Source organism: Marmota marmota, unplaced genomic scaffold, assembly GCF_001458135.2.
Source record: "Marmota marmota marmota unplaced genomic scaffold, marMar, whole genome shotgun sequence".
Lineage (NCBI taxonomy): Eukaryota > Metazoa > Chordata > Mammalia > Rodentia > Sciuridae > Marmota > Marmota marmota.
In genome coordinates, this window is record NW_025999897.1 from 3,850,079 (window position 1) to 3,860,761 (window position 10,683).

A 10,683-nucleotide genomic window follows, 5' to 3' on the forward strand; every position below is an offset into this window, starting at 1 on the left:
GAAGTGGGAGAGAACCCTGTCCTAGAGGGAACCATTTCTCACATATTGGGAATGCTGCTGGAGTCTCTGAAGTGGTACCATTTGAATCCAAGTCAACTTACATGATTATGTACCAGTTAGGAAGAAGACAACATATTTGGAAGTATAAACTTCAATACCAAAACCTTGCTAAAAAGAAAAGTCAAGTCTGCTAGTTAGAGGAACCAGTTAATGCAGCAGTGGATCTGACTGCATGCTTCAACTCCTGCCTGTCTCCTTGTTGATGTCATCTTCAACAATGTAAAATATTTGACATCTCTCAGTGCCTCTGTTTACTCATTTATAAAAGAGGGATACTTGTCCCACAGTAGTAAATGACATAAGAACTTGAGGTGCTTAACAGACGGCACAAACATTAGTGAATACCTAACACTTATCATAGAACTAGGTGACCATGAGGAGGGAACTCTATTCATTCTTTTCTTTGGTTGCTACAGTTCAAAGTCTTCTTAAAGGCAGAATCACTTTTCTCACTCTAATAAGTATATTTCCCAGCAAAATAAAATCTGACGCTTTTCATATTTTTGAGATCACAGATGTTCTTTCTTCTGATGAGTAAATATTGTGGAATGTTATAGTGGAAATGTCTTCCAAATATATTTGGTCCAGCAGTTGTTCACCATTCACAGTTTTATTATAGTCTTTTATTGTTGGAATTTCATGCATTAATAGTGTATGATATGTTAATTGAAAATATTTAGATTGTGAAAGAGTTTTGCCAGATTCAGTCTTTTGTTAGGCATAAATACATATAAAATAGATGCCTCTCACTGAAGAATGTGGAGTTATAGCATGCTGTTTTCATTTCAGATCATAGCAGAACTTCAGACAACCATTTCCTCTCTGAAAGAGGAGAGCAGCCGACAGCAGCTTGCTGCAGAAAGGCGGCTCCAGGATGTTGTACAAAAGTTTGAAGATGAGAAGCAGCAGCTGATTAGAGATAATGATCGAGCAATCAAGGTAATCTGAAGACTTCAGTAACCAGTGGTACCAGCTGCTTTCATCTAATTAAAAGGAGGCTGAAATCCCAGCAGTGGGCAGATGAATGCAGGTATCTGGCTTGCTCACACAGCCTGCAGTAATTCCATTCACTGGCCTCTACCTTTGATGTATCCAGTGACTCAGGCTGACTTCCCTCTAAGAGATTGCATGCCAGCATAAAAAGTCATTTTTGGCAAGCCCAGTCCATTCACATTGAACAAATATTTGAAAAATACCTTGTCCTTTCTCTTGAGAACCACTTTGGAATTGTCTCTTGAAATTAGAATGACTGTTTCAGCCCAGTACTGCTGCCTAACACATTCAGAAGTCAGCTTCCAATTTACATTCTCTTCTTTGCCCACATCCTTTCATTATGTATTCGCATAATGAGAAATAACCCATTGGAGGCTTGGAATGCCAACTATTTGATGTGCTTCAACACAGTACAGGGTGGACCGTTGCTGCTGAGAACTGAGGTTGTTTCCAAATGACTTCAGAGAATCACACCTTAATAGCCACAGAAAACTCCCTGGACCTGATTCTTTAGGTGATAGGCAGGCAGATCTCAAAGTAGTTTTCTCTTGGCTTCATAGCGATAGATGTTATTGTAAGCATCTGTATCATGCTGTGTTTAATCTATGAGGATAAGCATCTGGAAACCTTTATAAATAAGGCCTAAAAGAGAACAAAAATTTTTTTTAAAGAATTCCCACCAAAAGATTCTTTTTCAGTGATTTGACTTTACTCTGACAATGCTTAAAGCATGTAGAGTAATCATACAAAGAAAAATTCAGGTTTTATTACTGCCCTTTTCTTCCTAACCTCTTCCTTTTCCTTTTCTATTGCCCATCATAAGCAATCTGAATAAAATTGGGGAAAAGTTAGTGTTCACATAAGTTATTTTCACGTGTGCGCACGCGCGCGCACACACACACACACACCCCCCCACACACACACACTCTTTAAGCCTGTGGATAATATTCAATAAAACAAAAAGCCTTGAAAGACAAAATCTTTAAGGCTATTACAGCCAGCCTTCCCACTTTACAGGTAAAGACTTGTGTTTGTTAATGACATTTTCCCTACTTATTTCCCCATGTGAGCTTTTTCCCTGGTTGTGTGATGAGATTTTAAAAAACAAAAAACTTCCCTTTTCATATTCTGGTAATGTAAACACATCTTTCAAGACTTTTCACTTAAAAATGCACAGGAAGTGTCCATTGATCCATCTGTTTTGCTTTGCATGAACTGAATTGTGTACTTTGTCTAAATTGTTTCAGTTATATGTTTTATTTTAAGTGAATTTCTTTTCCATTTATGTTCAAATGCCAAGTGGTAGTTAATTTCCAAATTTTAAATATTAAATAATTAAATCCCTCTGGATAAGCAAAAAGGGAAAAACAAATTTGGTTACCCCTAACAACATAATTCCAATATTGTTTTTTGAAGATTAAAAAGTATGTTGAAAGAATTATAATTAGTATAATTGCCCATTTTTAATGACTTATTCTACAACTTTAATCCATTTACCTATTAAAAGGGGAAAACATTTTCATCCTCATTTTAAACAAAACCCAAATCACTAAGACTTAGCTTTAAATTATGGCAGTTTTTTTTGCATGTAGCATAAAAACATAAAGCATATTTAAAAGTCACCTGAAAATCAAGAATTAAAATTATAATCCATTTAAGATACAATTCAGTTTTGGTTCACTTAAGTTAGGTATAAAGTTAGACTTTTTTTTTTTTTTTTTTTTTTGCTAACCCACCAAGATACTAAGATACTTGATTTTTTTTTTTTAAGCACTTGTCACCCTTGCTCTTTTTCCCCTAGGCTATGTCACAAAAAAATAATAGGAATAATATCTGACCTTTATGCAACATGTACTAAGTGCTAGGCTGTCTACCAAAAATTTTCATTCATCTCATGTTCCAATACCTCACTTAAGCCTTTCAATAATATTTTTTTACATTTTATATTTTTTTATTTTCTGTAACCTTTGGAAATTAATCACATGAAACTAACCCTAACACTAACCCTAACCCTAACCCTTCTTCAACATGACTCTTAGTATAGAATAGTTAATTAGTTACGGTGAAAAATATGGGAAGGAGAGGGAGAGTGCCAGAGTCACAGGGGGCTGGCACATACCCGGAGTCCAGTAAACAGTTAATTGAATAAATTACTTTTGTTTATTAGCATACCACTCAGTCTCAAAAAAATAAATAAATAAACGGAGAAAAGTAGATCCAAAGATAGTTATATGCCACTCTTTAAAAAAGGAAACTTTCTTTAACTTTACACCCCTCCCACACCCCAGTTTCTAAACACATCATTTCACTGTCTCGGTGATGGACGATTCCATGATGAACTTTTCTTTCACTCCCATAGCTTTGGCTGTCAGAAAACCCCTGCTTTCCTTTACTGAAGGTGTCTGGTCCTGCTGGCCTTGGTGCGCCCTTCCAGCACGCCCGTCCTCATCTTGGCTCCCAAGGCATTGCCTCTGGTTCACTATCTTCCTTTTCATTGAAAAACCTCTGTTACTGAGTGGGTTTTTGAAGAAAGCATTGGAACAGTTCCTTTAGGCTTGTGATCTAAGTTTGGTGACATGGCTAAGTCTTTGTCACCTGAGGATCTGTGGCAAATTCAAACTTGGAGACCTTTGTAGGCTTTGTTGGAGGTTTGCAGGCTTCAGCTAATCACTTCTCAGGGCCACAACTGGACTTTCTCCTTCCTCCACTGCTCAGGCAGGTCCAGCTCACTGTGGTTTTGCAGGATTCTCCTCTCCCGCCTTCTTGCCCACTATTTTCTCCACTTTGGCCTCCCTGCCCATATGGTAATATTTATAAGGAAGATACTTTCCTCTTCCTGATCTTACAAATGGAGAAACTGAGGTTCAGTAACCAGCCAAAGACCATACTGCCTAACAACTGTTGGACCATGTTCAGTGTGCCTTACAGGAGAGCCTGAGGTATTCAGGGTTATGCCGTGCCTCGGGATCCTGCATCTTGTCTATGAAAACGAGTCAGATGACCATGTCAAGTGAACCTGGAGATACTCTAGCTACAGCTTTTTTGGAAATTCTAATTATGTATGAGTATTTTATACATACAAATAGAGATAGTAGATAAATACAAGTACTCAAAGACAGACTCACCAGGAAGCTTGGTTTCCTGGAACCAAATGCATTTGTCTGTAGTTAAGTCAACAGTGCTATAAAAGCAGTGTTCATGCTAATTGTGAAATGTCTTTCACCCACTTTCAGGTTTTTGGTGACCTAAGCTCCCTTTAGCAAGTGGTCAAGAATGGACATGGAGAGAGTACACCTCTTCTTATCCCACCAGAGCTTCCAGTCATGTTTCCATGGGTGTTAAAATAATGCTTAAGAGAATATTTGAGGTATTAAATAGTCTACTAACATTGGCTGACAGGATTCCAGTCTCTGCAGTGTAACTTGATAAAACATTTTTGGAGGCTAATTTGGTGATACCTATCATTATTAAATTGCCTGAGAGACATACCTAGCCTTTGACCCAATCCCAGAATTTGCCCTAAGGTGACGATTAAAGAGGTGCAGTGAGCGTTAGCTAGTCAAGAAGATGCTTGTCCTGGCATTCATTCAGCAGTGTAATTTATTCAATTAACTATTTACTGGGCTCCTGATATGTGCCAGCCACCTGTGACTCCAGCATTCTCCATCTCCTTCCCATACTTTTCACAGTAAATAATAAACTGAAAACTACTCTAAACTAAGAATTATGTTGAAGAAGGATATTTAAGCATGTTAAAAATGTTCGCAAGATATTTTTCCATGAAAATGCAGGTTACAAAACACATGAGTTCATTCTTTAGGGAAAAAAAAAGTATACAAGAGCGAAAAAATTGCAATCATATATCAAAGTTCTACTGGTAGATATCTCTGAGTGGTGGATTTGTGTTGAAATTTCTTACTTTATATGTATTTAAATTATAATATCTCTTTTGCAATAAGATGCAAAAATCCTTATCATTGATTATTTTAGCTCACTTCCACATTTAAAGTCAAGTTTATAAAAAGAATGATCTCTGCAGCATACCCCAAACTTGGTGGCTTACAGCAACAGCTATGTCATATGCCCATAATTCTCAGGACCAGGGATTTGGGCAGTGGGGCAGCTGAGTGGTTCTTCTGCTCATTATGTGGCATTGCCTGGGCACTTCACAGGGTTCCATTTAGGAGGAAGCTTGACTAGAGCTAGAATGTCTGAGGTGGCTCCAGCACCTCCCCAAGGGGCCTCCCTCTCTCTTTAACACAGTACAGACTTTTCACTTGGAGGCTGCATGGCAGAAGGGAGTCTTAAATCGAGGTGAAGACAAAACTGCACTTCCTCTGAGGCCTGCTCTAGGAAGAATCACAGTGTCACTTTCATCACATCCAGTTGATCAGAATGGATCACAGGGACAGTCCAGAATCAAGCAAAAGAGAAATAGACTCCACCTTAATGGAAGCAAAGGCGGAGATTTTGAAGCCATCTTAAATCTCCACAGTAGTCTGTGCTAAAGGGGAGATTTCACCTCCTATTCTTTCCTCAACTGTACAGAATAATACAAAGAAATGTGAATTCCCACATCAGTAGTCAACTCTGTTGTCTTTGTAAAAATAGAAAATGGCATGTGCTCATGACCAAGAATAATTCAAAATGCAGAAGATAAAAAGTAAAAGATTTAAAAGTTACCTCATATCCTTCTCCCCAAAAATAATCATCATAGAATTAAGATGAAGGTCATTTCAGATACCCTATTATGTATAAGGAAAAAGAAGAAAAGAAAGCCAAATAGACTTATAAACTGAATAATACTATAGATTCTATTTTGTTTGTTTTATAAAACTATATAAAGAAATTAGTATAAAACAGAAGGAATTATTGAACTTTGGGACAGAATTTGATTTTGGACTGAAAAACGGGACATTTGTACTCTATACTTTCTTCCCCAGCCCCTGCCCACCTCCCTACTTTAGATAGTTTCATTGTTACACCACCCAAACTCAGGAATTCTTACTTCTTTTTAGCCATACCCTTTGGTTTAACACTTTTGCTATATTTAAATGGGTACAGTGCTTACACCAGGGCTTTCCCATAGTCTCTCCACTCCCAGAGCTTCTGCTTTGATTTGGTTCTTAATTGGCTGGATGGGACTAAACGGCACTCTCTACCCTGAGGTTTTCCGTGATTAAGAGACTTCGGGTTAACCATTGTGTTTGAAAGGTGTTCTTGTTCACATTGTCTTCCCATGGGTAGACAGTGCACATCTAACATATTGCCATGAAAAAGGCTGAGACCAAGTGTTCCTCCATATAAATGGTTTGCTTTTATCTTTATTTTTTTGTATTTATTCACTTTTTATTTGTTTATTAGATAGATGAACCAGGATACATCTAACTTTCGGCATTCATTAGCGAGTGCTTCTGAAGCACAGTGGTTCCCTTTCTCTGTAGATAAAGTTGACTTGTAGTGTCTGCATGTTTTCTAACCTGAGGGCAGCAGTAGGAAGAGCTGAGTAGAATAAATGTGGTGCTGTGTTGGGCTGACTGTTCTCCCTTCGAGATTTCATTAAATGTGGTCCAGGGTTCACACTACCAACCTTGGAAAGGGCTTCTCCTCTCCCTTCAGTTTTGAATTATCCAGATTTCATTATATCCTCGAAGTCCTGAGACTCACTGCCCTGATATTTACTTGTTTTCCCACTGCATCCATCTCCACTGCTGTCGAAAAGGGGAAAAGTTTAGGCTGCCCACACAGTTTTCCTCTCTCCAGATTTGGTGATATCAATGAGATATTTCTCAGGATTTTGTTGAGTCATATCAAAAGAACCACTCTGGGGAAGAGTGGCAGATTTTGAAGATGAATCTCTGAGCAGCCAGCCCTCCAGTGGGTTCCAGAATTGTGTTCCTTTTCCTTAACCACAGGTTTTTAATGGTGTTTTTTATTACGTCGACATTTATGCCCTATGTATTAGTGTGTTTTGCGAGATCTTACCCTTTGTTTTTGTTCTTTTTGATAGACGAACTAGGATAAATTCAGTAACTGACCAGGATATGTCTAACTGTTCAGCACTTATTGGCAAATGGGGATTGAACCCAGGGCTCATGCATGCTAATAAGCACTTGCTCTACCTCTGAGCTATACCTTCAGCTTCTAGTTTTTACTCCTGTTTACTCATTTTGATTGATATTAAGAGAGGGAAACTCAATCGACTGATTTTATGAGTCAGTCTGACTTATTTATAACATTTGACAAGAAATCTGTGTTGGTCAGCAGTTGCTATAATAATGCTGCAAAACCAACAGTCCCCCAAATTCAGTAACTTTTAATAACAAACATGTAATGGGTCACTGATGTGATTTGGGTTCTTGCTGTGTGTTGCCTGGGTTTTATTGGCTATAGCCAGCTCTACAGGTCTGCACGATCTCTCTGGACTTGTAGCTGCCTGGTGTGTCCTTTTCCTGGTGAATTACAGAAGTACAAGAGGATGAGTAGAAAACTCCCTGCATCCTCAGGCTCTCTTCTGTCTGTGTTGCCAGGGCAGGGAAATTATATTCCCACTGTAGTGGGAGGAGACTGAACAGTGATTTACTCTGCACACAACCAGCCTCTGATAATTCCCTTAAGTTCATATAGCAGTTCCCTGGTTTATCTACCTTTCTGAAATCCTCTTTTCTATTCCTGTCCTCTCTTTTCTTTTTTTTTTTTTTTAACGTTTAAATAATGGTAGAACTCAGGCCTCTTGAATACTTCTCATACAAATGGATTTTGATTTTTCACCTTTTTTTCTCAAACTCTCAACCCGTATTTCTAACTACCATTGAACATTTTCACTTCAATGGAAACATGGTCAGCTCGAACTAGACATCTCATAAACTGAATTCATTTTCCTCTTCCACTGGCCCAACCTGCACCTCTTCTTGTATTAATTCTTTGAATTCAAGTGCCATCATCATCTAGTAAGTCATTCAAGTCAGATTCTGGAAGTCCTTCTGAATGAATTCTTCCTTTCCCTAACCCTCATAGATTAATCCTAAAGACAACTTGTAAATATCTCAGATTCCACTCCCCAGTCACTGGTTCTGCCCTCTAAATCAGACCTGCCTCTCTTTGACTTTGCCTCCTACTGTCCCTCCTATGTAGAATCACTACTAGTAGCTCAGTCTCTCACACTGCTATTATGTGACCTTTCTAAAGTACAAATAACAGCATGTTATTTATAACTTAAAATCCACCCATGGCTTTCCATTGCCTGAAGGAGAAAGCCTATAGTTGGCATCATGGCATATGAAACACTTTATGATAGTAAACAGGAATTCTCAAGATGTTATCTTCATACTCCTATGGGTCCCTGAGACCTTTTCAGGGGCTCCACAAGGTCAAAATTATTTCCATAATAACACAGAGATATTGCTTGCCTTTTCACTATCTTAACATTTACACTAATGGTATATAGAAGCAATGGCAGGTAAAGCTACTTGTCTCATTGAGCCATGGTAGTTGTCATTACATTCTTCACCATTTCATACTTGTGGTTTAAAAACAAAAACAAACACATTTTAAAAAAACAGAAGCAATAACATGTCTTAATATCACTAAGCCTCAGATCTTAGGACCGTATCACTTTTAACAGTAATAGGAAGCCCAAGAAAGCCCTTCTGCTAAACCCTGCAGCAGGACTGCCGTCTCAAGGAAAAGCAGCCCTGCATCTGAGTGTGAGCTGAACTCCAGCTGCTCTGAGAGAAGTTGACAGACAACCTGTGCTTTTTCACACTGGAGTATTTGGCAGACGTTTTCTCGAAAATGAAGGAAGTGAGCCTGACACTTCAAAAATAACAACCGACTATATTGTTGCAAATGAGAAAATTTGTGCTTCAAGCAAAAATTAGAATTTGGGAAAACTAGTTCCAGCACTGTGAGCTTGACAGCTTCCCAGTGCTTAAAGACTTGTCTAATGAAGTCAGGGATTTTGTAAGTGATAGGAATGGAAAGAACAGGGCAGGAAGAGAATGAAGTGTCTTAATATTTACAAGATTTATATAACTCACCGAACTATGTTTTCCAAATGATCAATATCCTATGTTACTAAACCATGAACAGGTAAAAGATCCATTCAAGGTACAAAAAACACCAAGGGATTTTAATTTAGCCATATGAAAATTTCATTGATAGAGTCTTAGATTCCTCATTGCAACTAGCTTTTAAGAAACCCCACTTTTCAAATATCCCCAGGCACCTGAAAGGCTACTAAAATACTCCTCCCTTCTCTAACAACTTCTCTGTGTAAGACTAGATTTTCTCCCAATCCTTCAATCAAAGCAACATTTTATAAGAGAGTAAATGCAGGAACAGGAGAATCCAGCAGCCTTCGATTAAACCATACATTTAAATCTTACAGAAATATAAAACACAGCCACTTTGCCTCACAGTTTTTTTTTTGTTTTGTTTTGTTTTGCTTTTGAAAATAGTTTTTATTTTTCAAAATGTGATGTTTATATTCACCCATAATGGGCTTATTACTGCTACTTTAAAATGAATTAAATGTTTTAATAATTCTTAGTTTTAATTTCCAATGTGATAAATATTAATAGACGTAACCCACATAAACAAAAACTCCCTGGGATTGTTCACTTTTGAGAGCGAAGAGGGATCCTGGAACTAAAGCCTTGGAGAGCCACCTGTCTGGATAGCACTCTCTCTCCCACTCATCAACCTCGGTCCTCGTAGGTGCCGGGCTTGCTCTGATCCCAAGCCTCAATGGTAATCTCTGAGTAATGTGTTCCGTGGTGACGTGCTCTGTGTAGCACATCCTTTCCTTTTAAGATTTATATGTCATCTTTTCTGTGAAGTGCCAGTCTGAGAAGCTCATGCCAGAGGTATATTCATCCCTTTAATGAAGTTTTTGCTAGGTTATAATGCTGATCCATGGTCTTTCATCCCGGTCCTTGAGGCCCTTGTGCAAATCAGAATCTACAGATTCCGGGAACGTGATCTGATGCTGCCACTCTTCTTCCCAGTGGGGTCTGGGGCAGTGCATTGTCATCAGACACATAAATGAACAGTGAAATGTATGCATATTCCCAATAAATGGGACAAACAGAATTATAAATACTCACAGAATCAGTCAATCAACTTCTTGTTGTCAAATAAGTTAACTACAACCTTTTGAAAAGAATGTGTGGTTTTTCAGAGGATTCCGGCCTTTGGGAAGGCACATAAGACGTCATGGACCTATGTTTTGATTAATTCTTTTTCTCACCAACTAAAAAGCTTCTTGAGAAGGGAGCATTTACTGCAACATTTGTTTCAATGGAAGTGCCAGAATATGCTAAATAAATGAAGGATGCTAGCTCTTGAAGCAAGGCTCTGGTAACTAAAATGTTACTTTATTCTCACATTGTTTTGTTTATGGCAGCCAGCTTGTATATATCCTGTGATATAGCAGATATGGGAAGAGCTCAGGTCCTGCAGAAACAATTAGACATTTTGGTGGGGAGGGAAAGGGAGAGAGAAGGGAAATTGCATGGAAGTGGAAGAAGACCCTCATTGTTATACAAAATTACGTATAAGAGGAAGTGAGGGGAAAGGGGAAAAAAAACAAGAGAGAGAAATGAATTACAGTAGATGGGGTAGAGAGAG

The 10,683-nt window shown here is 38.3% G+C and overlaps 1 protein-coding gene across 1 annotated transcript in view; it reads left to right on the forward strand.

Annotated features, from left to right (window-relative positions):
- Nucleotides 1-10,683, forward strand: part of Cep112 (centrosomal protein 112) — a 435,668-nt gene that overhangs the window by 338,146 nt on the left and 86,839 nt on the right. The window contains exon 23 of the mRNA XM_048798206.1: nucleotides 850-999. Within this exon, the coding sequence (XP_048654163.1) occupies nucleotides 850-999 (150 nt within the window). The remainder of the gene's footprint in view (nucleotides 1-849; nucleotides 1,000-10,683) is intronic.